This window comes from Leptonychotes weddellii, chromosome 2, assembly GCF_054177405.1.
Source record: "Leptonychotes weddellii isolate Sample4059 chromosome 2, ASM5417740v2, whole genome shotgun sequence".
Classification (NCBI taxonomy): domain Eukaryota; kingdom Metazoa; phylum Chordata; class Mammalia; order Carnivora; family Phocidae; genus Leptonychotes; species Leptonychotes weddellii.
This window is the reverse complement of record NC_138370.1, coordinates 37,117,940-37,136,427: the sequence shown is the minus strand read 5'-3', so window position 1 is coordinate 37,136,427 and position 18,488 is coordinate 37,117,940. Positions and strand designations below refer to the sequence as shown.

Below are 18,488 nucleotides of genomic sequence, written 5' to 3'. Positions count from 1 at the left end.
AGGGTCATGGTTACTGTATCCAGGGGTGGGACTAGCAGGCCGGCCTCCCGGTCAGTTGCCTCCCCGTCCAGGTCTGTGCAGAGTCCAGAGATAAGCCACTTGGACCGGAGGCCCCACTCCCAACTTTGGACAGGTGAGCATTCTTGGTATCTCGGCCCAGCCCCTGACCCCCCAGGGCCTTTTTTTGGTCTGCCCTCAGGCTCTCATTCTGACTCCTGTCCGGGCCTCTCCTCCTCCCTGGTGACTCACATTGCTTTGGAATTTCACTCACTGGCTCTTTCTGACGCACATCCTGGGAGCCTGGCCTAGAGCCAGGGAACAGCGCTGTTGCTTCAACCCCACCGGTGATTAATTTTGGCAACCTGAGCTGGAGGCTATACAGAGGGAAGCCAGGCTGGAGAAGCGAGATGGGAGTTGGGGAGTGTTGCTGGACAGGAAGTCTTTCTTCCTGCTTCTGCTCCTTTGCACTCAGGTAGAAAATGAACAACAAGAAAGGTATTAGCTTGTAGTGGTCTGACATGCCGGTCTGGCCAGCCAGGATTCTCGAGACGATAGAGCAATGGAGTTCAAAACCTATACTGGCCACTGTGCTTCTTGCAATCAATTCCTGGACCTCAATTTGCCATTTTGTGAGTCTTAAAGGTTTGATATCCCTCGTTTTGAACGCTAAGAACAATGGCTTTGTGCTCGGTTGATGGAGCTTATGTATCTCTTGCAATGGCTTGGACTCTGTTGTCTCCCCATTTTGAATATGATGTGAGGGGCTGGTGCTGGCTGGGACTGTGGAGAGGGGTAGGGGGAGTTGACCTGACAGTGCACCGGGCTGGGATGCATTCTGCCATCACCCCGACTTGTCCCCATCGGACGCCCCAGCAGGGAAGGGAGAGGATCCCCATGGCCTTCACAGCACTTATCTCCCTTGGGACCCTGGTGCATGCTTCGGTAGCACTGAGTTCTGTGTGCTATCCTCACTCCTCCAGAAGCCGGTTGCTTTTCCCATCCCTTCCCCAGATTGTTCTCCACCTCTTATCTTCTCCAGCTGCCTGGGGCTCAAGGATTCATAGTCCCAAACCTGCCCCTTCCAGCAACTCTGCTAAGTAAGGAAAGGGCTCTGTGCCAGTCTGATCGGCTGACCCCTGGGAGCGCATGCATGAGGTAGGGCTGGGGGACATCCTCAGTGTATTCAGGAAACAAAGCCCTCACCCCCATTTGTCTAACCCCAAAGAATGACCACAGAGAAAAGAACCATGGGCCAGTTTCAGGGGAGTTGGCCTGTGGGTGAAGATGTCACCGCCCCAGCCCCCTGGGGTCTGGTGGACACCCCACTCGCTGCTACAGTAAATCTGGTCTGTAGGGGGCGCTAGAGAAGCATGCTTTGGGCACTCCTCGCCTTCTCTCTCTTAGCCACACTGGGAGGGACAATGATCATTTTGGAAGATGTTGAGAAGTAAAGGGTGGGGTTAAGGAAATGAGTCTGTACCTCGATACCCATACCAATGATTATAATCAGGATTTATTTTTTTTTTTTCAAACTAAAAGCACTATTAATAAGGCAATACATCATGACCAGGTAGGTTTAAGAGTTTAGAATCCCAAGTCAGACTGAGTTCAAATCAAAGGAGTTCCACTTACAGGCTTTGGATATCCCACGTATTTCCTTCTGTAGTCATTAATATTTTTGGGTGATATAATATATGGTCCACTAAAATATTACACATATCCAAGTCATAAAACATAATAAGGACCCCAACAACTGCAAACCCCTCACTCGACTTAAAAAGTGTAACACAAGCAACACACTGCACGGTTGAAGCCATGCGCGCGGGGCTCCTCGTTCCCACGTATAACCTCTCGACACAGGGGCCCCTAGTCGGCATCTGGTGTTTGTCATTTCCCTGAAGATTTAGAAAATTTTCTGTCATATTGCATGGGCCTCCCTAAGTAATATACTGTTTAGGTTTGCTTGTTTATAAGCTTTGAGAAAGGATATTATACTGTATGTGCATCATCTTGCTGGACTTGTCTTTTCTCAGCGTTGTGTTACTAAGATGGGGCCACTCTGCTGTGTGCGGCCATGGTGCCTCCATCTGCAGAGCAGTGTGATTCCCAGGGCCGCGGCATATTATTCCGCTGACTAGTCTTTGCTAGTATGAAAACCGCTCCTTTGAATGTTCTTGTGCTTGTCCAAGTGCACATGTTCAAACATTTCTCACTGGGTAAATACCCAGAAATAGAATTGCTGGGTTATGGGGTAAGTGCCTGCTCAACTTGACAAGATTGCACTGAAGGGTTTTCCGAAGCGGCCAGTGAAGAAGGGTTCTAGCTGCTGCTGATTCTCGCCTCCCCTCGGCCTCTCTGCTGGGTGCATCGTGGTATCTCAGCAGTAACAGTCCGTGTTTCTCTGGTTACTAACAAGGTCGAGTGGGTATCTTCCAACGTTTTGGTACATTTGTGTTTCTTCTGGAGGTGCCTGTTCATGTCCTTTGCCCATTTTCTGGACACCAACATTTTCTTATCATCAGCAATTTGTATGAGTTATTTACATGTTCTGGAACTAACATTTTTCAATGATATGAAAATATTATATATTATATATATTTTTAAGTATTAATGTATTTTAATATACAAAAAACATTTCTAGCTTTTCAATTCTATGTGTGGCAAATATTTTCTCCAGGAGTGTGGCTTGTTATATGACTTTCATTGTGGTGGCTTTTGATGAACATACGTTCTTATATTGCAGTTGAATTCATTAAGGTTTCTTTCAAGGATAGCATATATTGTGTCTTAAGAAACCCTTCCTTAGCCTAAGGTGATAAATATAGTTTTCTATATTTTTTCTCAAACATGTTAAGCTTGCCCTTCCTGTTTAAACCTTTCTCTTTAATTGATATTTATCAACTGGGGTTTTGGCTAAGAAAAAAGCCCCAGTACTTTATTTAAAAAATATTTCTCTGGTTCTATAATTAACAAATGTACATTAACAAATATATATTTTTTAGAGATTTTATTTATTTATTTGACAGAGAGAGACGCAGCGAGAGAAGGAACACAAGCAGGGGGAGTGGGAGAGGGAGAAGCAGGCTTCCCACTGAGCAGGGAGTCCGATGTGGGGCTTGATCCCAGGACCCTGAGATCATGACCTGAGCCAAAGGCAGATGCTTAACGACTGAGCCACCCAGGTGCCCCTTCGTTAACAAATATTGATAGTTGCAGAAAAATATGAAAAATTAAGAACCACTAAAATTTTTACCACCACTCGATATAGCTATCTAAAATACATAATTGGTATATAATATGCCATATAGCATTATCTTCTTTTTTATATCTTTTTTCTCTGATTTTACATGTTCATAGTAGAACATTTAGAAGTAGAAGGTAAATAAATTAGCCACTGAATTAGCTACTGTCCCTGCCAGGAATTCACAGCTGGTGCTTCACACTACTCTGAAATTGTTCCGTGTGCCTCCCAAACACCCAGTGTGGTTCCTCAGGAGCAGAGTTCTGTACTGAAGGTCACAGCCATCACCCTGCCAGTAGAGAGTCTCCAGGGTATCCTTGGTCAGGAAGAGACTCATGTACACCCCTGAATAAGCATATCATGAGGGGGCTGCTAACAACCCAAGAAAATTCCAAACAGGCCCACTCAAATTCCAGAAGAACATTGTGAAATGAGTTATTTAAATGATAAATAAGTCATGCCCCTACCAAAAACCTTTTTTCCTTAGGGTAGAAAATAAAAATATAGGTTATGATCACTATGGCCAAAAGCAAGTATTTTCCCTCCACATTTTACCTCTGCTTTGCTATGGCCAAATTATCAGTCTCAGCATTTCAGCCCTTTATAGAGAAACTATTTGAACTCTATTTCACTGGGTTGGTAACAAAATAGTCTACATGTTGGTACAAACATGTCTACATGGTGTCTATGTGCCCACTCACGGAGGAGGCAGGGAGAACTAATCAAGCGAGCTAATCATGGTACTCACTATTTCTAAACCAAGACCAGAAGGTACCTTGCAAGAAAGATGGTGCCTATACCAATGGATTGGAGTTTGCACAGAACCTGAAGTCTAGCTTGTGAGGTAGTTCTACCTTGGTACATCACAAAGACTTGAGAATGAGGGAGTGGCAGGAAGGGGCAGTGGACGGCTGGGAAGGAGATACTGGAGCAGAGCCTTCCACCAACAGGTGGAAAGGCCAGGAGGCTGGGGAGAGATTTTAAAACAAGCATTACCATCTTGCCCAGGGCCTCCTTTGGGCCACATGATGGGAACAGAGGTAAGAGCCCCAAACCAGTAGCCTCTAGGTTTTCCTGCACATGGGTTCAGCGAAATGGTGAGAAGACAGAGCCGGACATCACTGAGAGCAATGAAAGGCTTCTCTCTTCTAGTTCTGCTACACAAATGCCTGGGCAGGCTTCAGTGCTTAGCCTCTGAAATCACCGTTTATAGACTGGGGCCTCTGAGAGCCCAGTGGGCAGGACTGGGGTTGGGAGAGTGGGCAGAAGGGCCAGCTGTACCTGAGCTTGAAGTGGTGCAGATCTTGGGCTGCCTGGGCTGAGCAGCATGGTGCTGCTGCAGCTGGAGCTCAGCTGACTGGGCTCAGGGCCAAGCTTAGGCTCCTCTGGAGCCCTAAACTCCTCCGGAGAACCTAATACTTTCTCGTAAGAGCATGGCAGCCACAGTATGACTACTGCTCATTCTGCAACCCCTGGAGAGCAGATTTGAGTTGCTTCAGAGGCAGGTAGGAGAAGAAAGGGGCTGCACGGAAGGTACCTACATTTTGTCCCTTTTCATCCTACCTCCCCTTCCTCCCTCCTGTCCCCACCAAGAGAAGGAGTCTGCACCAGCTCCAGCTGTGAATTCCTGGCAGGGACAGTGGCTAATTCAAATGAATTTGGCTGGCAAAAGACTCAGCTCTCAAAACCAGCCTACTTGGAACAATCTCGAAGGGCCTGCCCTAGTGAGGAGAGCATCTCAAGGCTCCATGGAAGTCAAGAAGAGGGTGGGGGTGGGGAGGTCACTGCAGCTCCAGAGGCTCCCGCTGGGGAATGAGATCTCTTTCTTTCAGTCAATCATACAGCTCAGCATAGGTTTAAAAATAATTGTCAGCACAACCAGAGTTAAAAAGATGGTTCGCTTCTTATCAGTGGTCGAATCAGCTCCAGTCAACATTTATTGAACTAGTTATGGTAGACACCGTGCCAGGCACTGACAATTAGCTTTTACAATAGGAAATGAGATCGGAAGGAAAACATACATTCTCACAAACAGACCTTTTATATATACTGTAGTCGAATTCTGAAAAAGACATTTCTAAATCTCAGAGGAAAATCAGTAGGTAGTTTAAAATAGGAAAAGTTTGAACAAATTTTTTTTGCTTAAATCTCTGCAGATAAGGTATTACACTTGAAAGAAGCAGCTTAGAGCACTTTCGTGTTTTGATTACCTATGGCTAAAAGGGAAATTAAAATTAGGAGATTTGGACAAATGCTAGGTGTTGTTTTGGGGTCACAGCTATGGGATGAGATGCACTTCATGTAATCAAGCAGAAACAGGAAGTTGTAATTTGGGATTTCGAAAGTATTTGGGACGTCACACAAAGCTGTTAGAAGAATGGATTCCTTGGAATTTGGAGCTCTAATTTTAAATATCCACAGAGTTTGTTTTTTAAAAAAACCTGGTATTGGACATTAGTTCAGACTTTCACTTTGAAGATAGCTAGGATAACAATCAAAATTGTCCTGATGAAATGAACTGACCCTTCTGTTTTTCAGAATTATTAAAGAATTTGACGATTAAATGAATTCTCATTTCTCTTCACACTGGTAATATAAATACACAACTTTTTTCACTGTTTGTCCTCAAAAATATTCTAATGTAACAGTTGGGCATTTAAAACCTGAAGGCTTTTAATTTACCAGTAAGTTTTTTTAGCAAATAAAATAGGCAAAGAACATGCAAATACAATTCATTTTTTAAAAGGAAATAAATATGGGAACATTTTTTAAAAGGCTTAACCTCAGTTATTTTTATTTTTACTTATTTTTATTTTTTTTAAAGATTTTATTTATTTGCTTGTCAGAGAGAACAAGCACAAGCAGGGGGAGCGGCATGCAGAGGGAGAAGCAGGCTCCCCGCTGAGCAGGGAGCCTGATGCGGGAATCTATCCCAGGATGCTGGGATCATGACCTGATCCAAAGGCAGAAGCTTAACTGAAGCCACCCAGGCGTCCCCTCAGTTATTTTTAAAAAGTGAAAATTAGATCAATTTTTAATCTGTGGAATCAGTAAGAATTTTTTTTTAAATGATGATACTCAACTCCCGCTACTTGATGGAAGTATAAATTAGTACATTTCTGAAAAACAATCAGATGGAATATGTGAGGACCCATGCAGAGCCCCCAAGTTGGTATGAAGATTATTTTAAATAAAAGATTATTTAATGTATGAAGACGTTTGAGAGTCAAAGGTTGCAGAAAGAAGGCTTCTCAGAGCTTCCCTTATCTGACTAAAAGCAGCAAGTTCTGGGAAGTAAGTCTGTCACAAGTTCTTTCTTCAGGGACGATCTATTCCCAAAATAGATCAAATAAAACCTACCCCAAATCTCTTCTCTGGGGGATTTCTATGGCCCTGAAGGAGACAGAAAGGCAACTCATAGTTGACAGACAAACATCATCACAAACTTTCTTATCTCTGAAAGAGATTATTCTGAAAATCCATTGTCTTTCCAAAAAAAAACCATTTATTCTTCCTATAGAAGCCTTTTTTCCCTCCCTCCCTTTTCCCTAACAAGTTAGGTAGATAAGCCTTTAACTTGAACCATTTAACAAGCCAGCTACTTCATTTGTTGGCTCCCATGTGTACCCCAGAAAACCTTTTTCCCGGGTTACTCTGTCTTTTTTGGTTTACTTTGCAGGCCTCAGTCACTAACCTAAGAGGCAGAGGAAAAGTTTCTTTCCCATCTTTTACATATATATGAAGGGGCTTAAAAGAACACATATACTTTGACCCAAGAAAACTCTAAGAACAAAATCTAAGGAAATAATCAGAAGTCAGGAAAAGATTTATGTGAAGGATGATCATAACACTAGTAATTTGGGGGGTGGGGATGAAGGAAAAAAAATAAACTGTCTTAGTCCATTTGGCTGTTAGAACAGAATACCATAAGCTGGGGCTTAGAAACAACAGGAAAATATTTCTCACAGTTCTGGAAGCTGGGAAGTTCAACATCAACATGCTGGGATATTTAGTATCTAGTAAAAGTCCACTTTTTGGTTTATAAACACCAGTCTTCTCTCTGTAGCCTCACATGATCAAAGGTGGAATGGATCTCTCTGGGGTCTCTTTTATAAGGACACTCATCCCATTCATGAGGGCTCCACCCTCATGACCTAATCACCTTCCAAAGCCCCACCTCCAAATACCATCATATTGAGAATGGGGTATCAAAATATGCATTTGGGGCTGTGGGGGAGAAAAACATGCAGTCTAGAGACCTGAGTACCCTACAACAGGGGAAGTTTTAAATAAATGATGGTATATTCGGAAGATGGAATGTGTATCACATGGGCACGTGCACACACACCTCTCACACAGACATGTGGTTGTTTATCAGCATGATCTCAATTAATTGAGAAAAATCCATACAGGAAAAAGGGTAGGGGTCTGGGACTTCATAAATAACCACAAAACCTCTCAGAAGGAAAGGAATATCACCAAATGTAAACTGGTTATCTCTGGATGTTGAAAATAAGGGTCTTAAATTTTTCTTTCTATATATTTTAATATTTTCCAGATTTTTGAAATAAGTATGTTAATACCTTTTGACAGGGGGTGGGGGAAAAGAAGCAAAAAATGTAATTATTTTTTAAAAGATTTTACTTACTCATTTGATAGAGAGAGAGAGAGCACAAGTGGGGGCAGGGGTCGGTAGAGGCAAAGGGAGAAACAGACACCCCACCGAGCAGAGCAGAGAGCCCAACGCCGGGCTTGATCCCAGGACCCCAAGATCATGACCTGAGCCAAAGTCAGACGCTTCACAGACTGAGCCACCCAGGTGCCCTTCCAAAAAAGTAATTATTAATCAAAATAATAAACAAATTAATTAATGTTGAGGGAAGAAAGGTAGGCCAGAAGGAAGGAAACGTTTTGCTAGGTCTTTTCCTTCAATTGTAAAATGTCACTACAGCAATAAATGTGGGTAGTTTTTTTTCTTAAGGTACAAACAGTATTTTAATTGTTTTATTGCATCCTATAGGTCAGTGATAAAAGCAAACACAAAGTTGCAGCTTGGTACATTAAATAACTTGGTGCATAAAAGACTAATAAAGTAGGTATACATGTATGTGGATATATCATGACAATATATAAAGACTATAGGAAGTTAGACAGTGAATTGCTTATTTCAAATAGCTTTTAAACATGCTTTTCAGAGATTAAAAAAACATAACAGGTAGTTAAGTAAAAGATATCCTCCATAATTTCAACATCAGAGTGGCAATTCTTTTCAGTTCTATTATTTCCACATTATACACTTTTTACACATTTTTTCCTTATTTATCAATCTTAGATTCTTTTTCTTGATTCTAGCCTCATGTGTGATATACATAATATTTTTAAATTTTTTACTGTACATGTTTGCAAACATCCAGAAAAATTGAAAAGAAATAGTCCAATAAATACTGATTCCCATTACCTAGACTTAACAATTTGTTAACATTTTTCATGCTTTTTTTTTGGCCAAAATTTTTCAAAATAACTTGGAGATGTTGAGGAGCAACATCTTCAAGGTCCTTTTAGCTGGACTAAGAATCAAATTGACGGGATGCCTGGGTGACTCAGTTGGTTAAGCGTCTGACTTCTGAATTCAGCTCAGATCAGGATCTCAGGGGTCATGATCTCAGGGTCTTGAGATCAAGCCCCACCTGGGGCTCCGTGTTAGGTGTGGGCCTGCTTAAGATTCTCTTTCTCTCCCTCTGCACCTCCCTCACCTCACGTGAGGGTGCACACATGCGCACGCTCTCTCTCTTTAAAAAAAAAAAAATCAAATTGACATTATTTCATATACACAGGGAATCCACACGGACACGGAATTCTAAAGACGGGCAGACAAAATGAGGTACATATGTCATCCTGAACTTAGAAGAAAGGGTAGGGGTCTGGGACTTCAAAGGGGAGGAAGGCAATTCACAGGAAGATGAAAAAGAGTAAATGTTTGATAAACAAATGTTGGGGAGGGGGACCACTCAGGCCTCAGAAACAGTGGGACCACAGAACTTGGATCAAACAGGCCTTGCTAGGTTCCTCCCTGTCTACCACACCCGACTCGCATCATAATGTGGTTCTCTATGGTGACAGCTCTCTTCCTGGAGCAGGTCCTCTATCTAAATTCTTTTTAGGCAGTTGAGGGGGAGGTGAAGTGCTTTTCCTGAATCTGCTGGGTTTTGATTGCTTTTAACTCAAAATAATCTTCATGTTAAAGCAGCCCATCCTAGGGTGGCCAGCCGTCCCTGGCCCCTACATAGACATTATGACACTTACTCCGAAATACTTCAACACATGTTTCCTCAAAAAGGACATTCTCCTACATAAATAACGACAAAACCATCGTCACCCTGAAGTAAACTAAAAAAATTCTCTGATATCAGGGCATCTGGGTGGCTCAGTCGGTTAAATATCCGACTCTTGACCTCAGCTCAGATCTTGATCTCAGGGTCGTGAGTTCAAGCCCAGCATTGGGCTCCACACTGGGTGTGGAGCCTACTTAAAAAAACAAAAACAAAACAAAAAACAAAAACAAAAAAAATTCTCTAATATCATCTACTAGCCAGTTGGTACTCCGAGTTCCTGAATTGTCCCCAAATATTTACAGCTACTTTTTTAATCCATACCTTTTTAACAACTGCCTAATAATTTCATCAATGGATAATACCATGATGGAATTAACCAGTTCTGAAGGTGACCTGTATTTGTCAAGGAGCTTCCTCCTTTGCACATTTGGTCTTTCAGCAAATGTTTATTGAGCGAAGTGCTGAGTGCTGGTATTATGAGGTGAAAGTCATTTTCCTGCCTTTGAGTAGCATGTGCTCAGTGCACGAGGAGTCTTTATTTCTTCACTAGGACATTTCTAACTTAGCTGAAAGAGGGGAAACTGAGTCAAATAGTGAATGCTTGCATCTTGATACGTATTTTATCTTGGGAAAAAAAATGTATTCTACTGATTATGCCATATCGACAGAAACAATGCTCCTGGCATTTACCCCAACTGAAAATGACAATATCCCCTCTTGGGATTTCATCCCCCCCATCCCCCATTATTTTTCTTTTTGGTATTTCATTGAGTAGAGAATGCTACTGCCTTTTCTTTAGTCCTTAATGAAGCAAAAATGGATTTTTCCTCTCAAATCTCTCTATTGCTTCTATTTGGCTATGATTTCAGGGTCCTTTCCTTTGGTCCTTTTGTCCCGGCTTCCCCACCTCCCAAGCATACCTGCCTTTGGAGAGAGAGGCCTTGCCCTGGGAGACCCGTTGGGTAGTCTGCAGTCCTCTGCCTGCCACGGCCTCTGCCTCAGCCCGCAGAGAATGTTTACTGCTTCCACACTCCCACCCCAGGAGCCCCCCGGGGTGTTGGGGTGGCCAGGACTTGTCATGCCCCAGGGATTAGGAAGAGAGATCAGAGGAAGGAAAGGGGCCGCCCAGCTGGAAGGACACCTTTGGATTTAAGCCTCCTCAGGCTGGTTCCCCTTTTCTCCTAATCCCCTACTCACTGTGTTCTCAGAGCATCCCACGTGCCCCGTGTGAGGGCTGTGCTTTGCCTGACCCTACCTGTGTCCCTGCCTAGAATGCGCTACCCATTCTCTCCACCCTCCTCAGTCCCTCAAGACCCAAAACTCAAGTTTTCAAAGTTCCTTCCACTTGTGCACTTAGCTCACACCTCAGCTAACCTCAGCTGCCAAGGCCTCTCTCTGTTCCTCTCCCTCCTCCCCAATGCCATCCACCAGCTCTCCCAGGGGAATGGCCTCCCCACTTCCTTCGCTCCTTCCAGCCAACTCTGGTGGGAATCATGTGGTCACTTTGGTGTGCGGGACACACTCAGCATCTCGAGGAGAGCCATTCACTCACTGGGTCGCAAAGAGTGGGAGCAGAAGCCCTGATGTTTGCTGCACAGTGCAAAGCCAGGATTCTCTCCTGGCTGTTCTGAGACTGACATCAGCCTCTCCCCAGCTGGCCCGAGAAGTCCTCGTCAGTGTCCATTCTGCCCTGCAAAGGCAGACATGGTGCGGGGCGCGTGGAAGGCCCGGCTGTCGGCACTGTCCTCCCTGGGGCGGGGGCTGATCCAAGTGCGGAGGAAGCGTGCAGTTCCGCTTTGGAGACGTGGGCCTGACCCTCAGGAGGAAGGAGGTGCGGGAGATGCAGCTTTTGGGGTGGGCAGTGTGGAGCAGAGCTTTAGACCCTGGAACTGGGTCTCTGCTTCTAGCGAGACAAGAAGAGCCCCAAGGGAGAAAACAGTGGTGCAGGAGATGCTCCCACTGCAGAGGGGCCAACGGGACACTTAGTGGGTGAACCACTTCGGTTGTCATTTTCTCCTCAGGCCCTCAAAGTGGTGGCGACTCCATGGAGTACCTGTTTGTGCTCAGTACCTGGGCCAGATGGCTCCCAGCAGCCCTTTCTCTCTCCCTGCTGGTCATGTGATTTAATTATTAACCCGGGAAAGACAATTCCCCACCAAGGGGCTTGGCGGCCAATTAAAACTCTACCAGCGGCACCTCACAGGCCTGGACTCTTCCCGGCCTGGTACATTCTGGGCCTGCAGGGAACCTCAATGTTTCCCTGACTAGTGCTGCAGTGACTGAAGTGCTGTCTTTAGCGGGGCCTCAGGGGGACACAAACCAGAACTACGGAATGGGGGGGAGGGGCAGCCGGGCCTGCACTATTACAGGTGGGCTGTCCCAGCCTAGAGCTTTCTGTGGCCAGATGCCGTGGTGAGCTCCACGGGCCACCCGAGGCTCAGCTCCAGAGCTGTAGGCACTAGCTTGTCTGGCTTTCTCACCCGTGACACTAAAAAAGCACAAAGAGCAAGCAGGCCACCCTGCACCCTGCGACTTGCCTCTGCCTTGTGACTGTGCTTAATATAGGTCAGATGAAAGCAGCTCCCAAAATAGACCTTCTCTGAGAAGCAGCTGCGCCTGTGAAAGGGAAAAGGTGTGGGTGACCGGGGAGTGTAGTTCTCCTCAGGGGTTACATAACCCAGACCTGAAAACTGGGGCCAAATATCTGTGGAGGAAAAGTGAGGGTGCCCCTGCCACCGCCCCTGCCCGCCCCCCCAAGCCAGGGAAGCAGCCCAACCCTCACAGACATCAGCAGGCTCGCGAGGAGCGACCTCTGTCCTGGACAACAAGGTCACCCCTCAAAGCATCACTCTGGGGAGCTTGTCATGCACACCAAAGTAATCACATGACTCCCACCAGAGCTGGCTGGAGGCCCCAGACCGGGGTGTGGGGGGTGTGGGGAGTGGCTCCCTGGGAGAGCTGGTGCAGGGGGTGGGTTTCATCTGCCCCAGGTGGTGGGCCCAGGTGACTGAGGAGAGCAGGACAAGCCTGCGTGTGTCAGTTCAAGGATAGAGGAAGCTTAAGCAGGAAGAGAACACCTGCTGTGTCGCCCCTCCTGCGGGTGGCGCCTCTTCCACCCTGCTGTCCTCCTGGGGCGCCACCAGTGTGGCCCAGCACTCCCCACCAGACTCTTCCTTTGCCTTTTCCATCTTTGCCTCAGCCCAGAGGAGGGGTTTCTATAAGGAAAGAGCAGCGCTTCTGCCATTATTCATTTTCCAGTCACTGGGTCGTAATTTAGTGAGGGCTGCCTCTGAGAGGAGGCAGCAGAAGAGCCAGACTTCCCTGAAGAAGTGACTGGAAAAGAGACAGGAAGCTAAAAGGGGGCTAGCCAGGCAGGGGAAAGAAGTCAGGGTGTTGAGGAAGCACCTGACACAGCAAACAAGACACGTGCAAAGGCCCAGAGGCACGAGGGCGAGTGTATCTCCAGGAGAAAGCACAACTATGGCAGTGACTGGATGACAGTGAGAAAAGCCTGGTGAGAGCCGAGGCTGACAGAATAAATGGCCACCAGCTCCTGAAGAGCCTTAGGAAGTGTGGACTTCCTCCTGAGAGAACTGGGGGACTGCTGCTGTGGGGGCTTCTCCAACACGGCGGCATGTTAGAGGCACAGACTGGGGACTGCAGCTCAGGTCCACTCCCTCAGATGCTCTGGAGGTGCCGCCCTGCAGTCTGCGCGCTGACAAGCCCTCCCCATGACTCTGATTCAGGCTGAAGTTTGAGAACCACGGAGCAGAAGCCGTGGCCGTGGATTTGTACACGTGGAGACAGTGAGCAGAGGTTGTGCCTCCAAGAAGTTTGGCTGTGAAGGGAAGAGAGAGGTGGGGGGCCGTGGGGGGCCGTGGGGGTGAGAGAGACCGTCTTGGGTCGCGTCCCTGGGCGGTGCAGCACAAGGAGCAGAGGCGGGAGCTGGGCTGTGGACGCAGTGACCCCAAGGCCTGGGCCGAGCCCTCCGGGAGCCGTGGAGCCAGGGTGGCCTTTCAGAGTTGTTCCGGAATCAGGGCAAGGGGGGGTTGAGCCTTTACCCCCTGTATTAACCATGCCTTTTTATTTGCTGTGTTTTCTGATGTTTTAACATCTTGCTGATCCTAGAGAGACTCCCCTGTGAGCATGACTTTCATATGTAAACCAACCAATCCAGAGTCCGGACCCTCAACGGACACTACCATCCTGTCCTAATCAACTCAGCATCAGACACCAGATGACTAGGGAAAGCCCCTATATCCTAGAGTCCATAAAATGATTCAAACTAGCCAATCTTTTTTTTTTTGAGCATTTTATTTTATTTTATTTATTTTTATGTTATGTTAATCACCATACATTACATCATTAGTTTTTGATGCAGTGTTCCATGATTCATTGTTTGCATATAACACCCAGTGCTCCATGCAGAATGTGCCCTCTTTAATACCCATCACCAGGCTAACCCATCCTCCCACCCCCCTCCCCTCTAGAACCCTCAGTTTCAAACTAGCCAATCTTACACCTGTTACCCTGCCTTGCATTGCCTTTCCCATTGAAGCTATCATAAAGTTTACTCCCATATTTCCCCTATTTTCCCCTTGCACCCTCAGGACCATATTTCCCCTATTTTCCCCTTGCACCCTCAGGACCATATTTCCCCTATTTTCCCCTTGCACCCTCTGCCTCCTGATGGAAACCTGCACTTCCCCATGTGGCCCCCTGCGTGGTGTGCCTTGCCCCGTTTCTAGGGATCTGTGAGTATAAACTTCTTCCTTTGTGACTGTCATCTGTAACTGTATGTCTTACCCTAAAATAATTCCAGAGTATCCTTCAAATACCCCAGCACGAACCAGTCATCGCGTGTGGCCTGCCCCAGGGGAATGGGTGTCACCTGAGGCCAGGCAGCCCCCTTTGGCAATTCGCAGAGGGAGCGTTGACTGTGAGCCTCCAGCAGCCACACTTTCAGCAGCTGAGAGATTGGATGCCTCCGTCCAGAGGGGGCATCTGGGTTATGCTTCAGGGCATCCACTACTAAAAGAGATCTTTTATAGGTGGAAGAAGTTTAAGAATGTTTAAGTGCTGGGGCGCCTGGATGGCTCAGTCGGTTGAGCGTCCAACTCCTGGTTTCTGCTCAGGTCATGATCTCAGGGTTGTGAGATGGAGCCCAGAGTCAGGCTCCGCACTCAGCGGGAGTCTACTTAAGTTTCTCTCCCTCTCCCTCTGCTCCATCCCTGCATGCACACTCTCTCCCTCCAATAAGTAAGTCTTTAAAAAAAAAAAAAAGATGGCGCAGAGCTGATGGTTGCAGATTGAGGAGCCTGGGCTGGAAGGAGGGACATGATGACAGCAGAAAACCAGCCATGCACAGGACTGGTGGACTGCATGAGGCCAAGCACAGCTGCAGTGGGAAGAAGTGGCTGAGTGGAAGAGCCAGAAGGATGGGCTGAACAGGGATGCGAGGGGGCAGATTGCCGAAGTGTAACAGTTCTGGCTGAAGGGGAGCTTCAAAGCATGCCCTGCGGAGTGGGTGGTGGAGAGAGAACGGAGGTTAAGCTCTGAAAAAATGAGACAGTCGAGGAACCAAGAAGCCATAGTGTTGGATGGCTCACACTTATGAATGCTGAATTCACCTCGAGGATGGCAAGATCCAAGTTTTTGCTTTTATATATTTGCTAAATTTAATAGAATGAATGTCATAAAAAGAAAAAAAAGAAACATTCCAAAAATCATATATAGGTTGTGGCCTTAAGAAGATGAAATAAAGGGGCGCCTGGGTGGCTCAGTCAGTTAAGCATCTGCCTTCAGCTCATGTCATGATCTCAGGGTCCTGGGATCGAGTCCTGCATCAGCTCCCTGCTCTGCAGGGAGTCTGCCTCACCTTTTCTGCCTCTGCCTCTCTCTCTCTGTGTCTCTCATGAATAAATAAATAAAATCTTTAAAAAAAAAGATGATGAAATAAAAAACCTGGATGAAAAAAGTCAAAATATTTACAAGGGTTGCTTTAGGGTGATGAATGTTTATAGAGTTACAAGTGGTTATTTCTGGGGGGCAAGCATTGTAGTTTTATTTATTTATTTGTAAAGATTTTATTTATTTATTTGTCAGAGTGAGAGAGGGAACACAAGCTGGGGGAGCGGCAGGCAGAGGGAGAAGCAGGCTTCCCGTGGAGCAGGGAGCCGGATGTGGGACTCAATCCCAGGACCCTGGGATCATGACCTGAGCCGAAGGCAGACGCTTAACTGACTGAGCCACCCAGGCGTCCCAAGCATTGTAGTTTTAGAAGACAGGAGACTGTAGAAGACAGTGAGCTGGATTTTAAAGTGGTCAGGGAAGGAAGAGGAGATCAACATGCAGCCTCTGCGAGAAGGCAGGTAGAAGGCCGCCTGTCCTGGAGCCTGGAAAATCTGGAAAAGCCTGGAAAAGGGCCCTGCTCAGCTGTAATGCCCAGGCCTGCAGGGAGGTGGCGCTCCCAGCTCCTCCTCCGAGTTCTACTCTACTTACTTAAGCCATGCATTGGTCAGCCTTGTCTCATGACCATGACCGCAGGTTAAGAGGTCTGTTAGGTAAGAATTGTTTTCTTCTTTAAAAGGAATTTTGGAGCAAAAAGAGCTTGAGAAATCATATCATTTTACACATTAGATAAGCATAAGTGAGCTTGGAGTGTCAACTCACAGGAAGGACAGGTAGCTATTTATGGAGATTCTTTTCTCTCTCCTTTCTGTCTTATACACATCTATTCTCCTTTCTCCAATCTACTTATTGAATAGCTTCTGGATTTATGATAGCAAGACATACATTCACTTTAGGACATTTTCAAAGAAAGAATAGGATTAAGATACACACACAAAAACAAAACTACAACACTTGGCCCCCAGACATAACCACTCTATAAACATTCATCATCCAAAAGCAACCCCTGAAAATATTTCGACTTTTTTCATCCAGGCTTTTTACTTCTTCTTCTTAAGGCCACAACCTATATATGATTTTTGGAATGTTTCTTTTTATGACACTCATTCCATTAAATTTAGCGAATACGTGTAAAGCAAAAACTATTTAAAAATCAACCATAATGTGATGTTACACCCCAGGTATACCACTAAATAAAATTTAGGTAAAAATAGGCATCGGATTTTAGATTTCGCTTTGGAACCTGCTTGTTTTGCTTAACTTTGTGTCGTTCTATGGAAGTCTCTGTGCCCCTTGGATCCACTCTTTGTCCCGTGGTCTGTCCCAGAGGCTGATTGTAAAGCAGCCTTGCCCTCTGGCTTCCAGATGAGTCTGATGAAAGAAAGCTCTGCAGGAAATAGGATGGGAGGAAAGTGAGAGCAGGTATTTGTCTCAGGCAGCCTCTCTGTGGGGTCACCTTGAGCTGCCTCTGCCTCACCACCCCCCTACCCCGCCCCGCAAAAGGTCACACTGCTCCTCTCCGCACAGACTTTTCTGCAGGATCTTCCTTCTAGGTTCCTTTAATAGCTCCCTCCCCCAGGGCCAGGCTAGCATGGGGTGAGGCAGGTGCCTCTGGGGCAAACATGTAAGGAGGCACTCACTGTGCCTTGCACAGCCCTGAGGGTGAATGTGTCCTCAAATCCTGCATCCTAAGCACCTCACTGAGCTTGCTGTGGTCCCCGCCCTCCCTCCCCGAAGCCCTTGAGGTCTAGTGACAGTTTGTTGTAACTAGCCCCCAGTTACTTCTCCACCCCTCAGGTGTCCCCCTACCCTGCCCTCACCTTTGTAAGCAGCCCTTTTATTCATCCCTCCTTGATTTATCCTGATGTGAGTGTGCCAACAAGGTCCTCTTGGAACCCTGCTAAAGCTGTGTGCATCTTTCCATAGCACTTAGTAATTTTTTAAAAAGATTTTATTTATTTATTTGAAAGAAAGCATTAGCTGTGGGGAACGGCAGAGGGAAGGGGAAAAGCAGGCTCCCTGCTGAGCAGGGACACCCCTCCCCCCCACGCAGGGCTCGATCCCAGGACCCTGAGATGATAACCTGAGCTGAAGGCAGACGCTTAACAGACTGAGCCACCCAGGAGCCCCACACTTAGTAGTTTTTTTACATTATTTCTAATGGTTTCTTTTCTACATGAAATACCATCATTTTAAAAAAAAAATCATTCCCTCTTGTTAGACTTCTATGGTATAAATAATGCTGCAAATACATGGGCTTTTCCTTAGGTAAATTCCTAGTAGAATTTCCGGGTTAAACTGTATAAACATTTTTATGGCTTTTGATATTAATTATGTATCAAAATATACCTAGTTTCAACTTGGCGTTCTTTGTTGCTAGTGAGCAGGAACATGATTTCAGTCATGTGTTCATCCTCCTTTTTTGAATTGTTTGTGAGCTTTACTCATTTTTCAGGGCAATGATACTTTTTTCATATTGATTTATAATGGCTCTTTAGGTATTAAGAATATTAATCTTTTGTCATTTGTTGTAAATATTTCCCAATTTGTTGCTTGGCTTTCATCTTGTTTACTGGCATTTAATAATTTTATGCTTGTGTATGGGCATTCAAAAATTTCAGAGTTTTCTCTCTTAAGAGACATCCATTTCTTGCTTCTGGTTTTTTTCTTTGCTTTTAATCTTAGCAAGGTGTTTCCCTTCCCCATTAAGAATGATATTAGCTGTGGGTCTTTTATAAATGGCCTTTATGATGTTGAGGTATGTTCTATCTCAACTTTGTTGAGTGTTTTTATCAAGAATGCATGCTGGGGCGCCTGGGTGGCTCAGTTGGTTAAGCGACTGCCTTCGGCTCAGGTCATGATCCTGGAGTCCCGGGATCGAGTCCCGCATCGGGCTCCCTGCTCGGCGGGGAGTCTGCTTCTCCCTCTGACCCTCCTCCCTCTCGTGCTCTCTGTCTCTCATTCTCTCTGTCTCAAATAAATAAATAAAATCTTTAAAAAAAAAA

At 45.8% G+C, this 18,488-nt stretch overlaps 1 protein-coding gene across 4 annotated transcripts in view; it reads left to right on the top strand.

Annotated features, from left to right (window-relative positions):
- The window catches only part of PEBP4 (phosphatidylethanolamine binding protein 4), a 252,133-nt gene that overhangs the window by 10,165 nt on the left and 223,480 nt on the right, over positions 1-18,488 (top strand). Inside the window, exon 1 of one of the 4 annotated variants that reach the window (XM_081810222.1) lies at positions 32-133. The exons of 1 other annotated variant lie outside the window; for it this stretch is intronic. Coding sequence is in view for 1 of the 3 variants with exons in the window: in XM_081810217.1 (XP_081666343.1) it covers positions 519-629 (111 nt within the window). In the remaining 2 variants the exon portion in view is untranslated. Of the gene's footprint in view, positions 1-31; positions 134-390; positions 630-16,090; positions 16,137-18,488 lie in introns of those variants that run through there. 2 more of the 4 variants (XM_081810217.1, XM_081810231.1) reach the window with 2 other exon arrangements.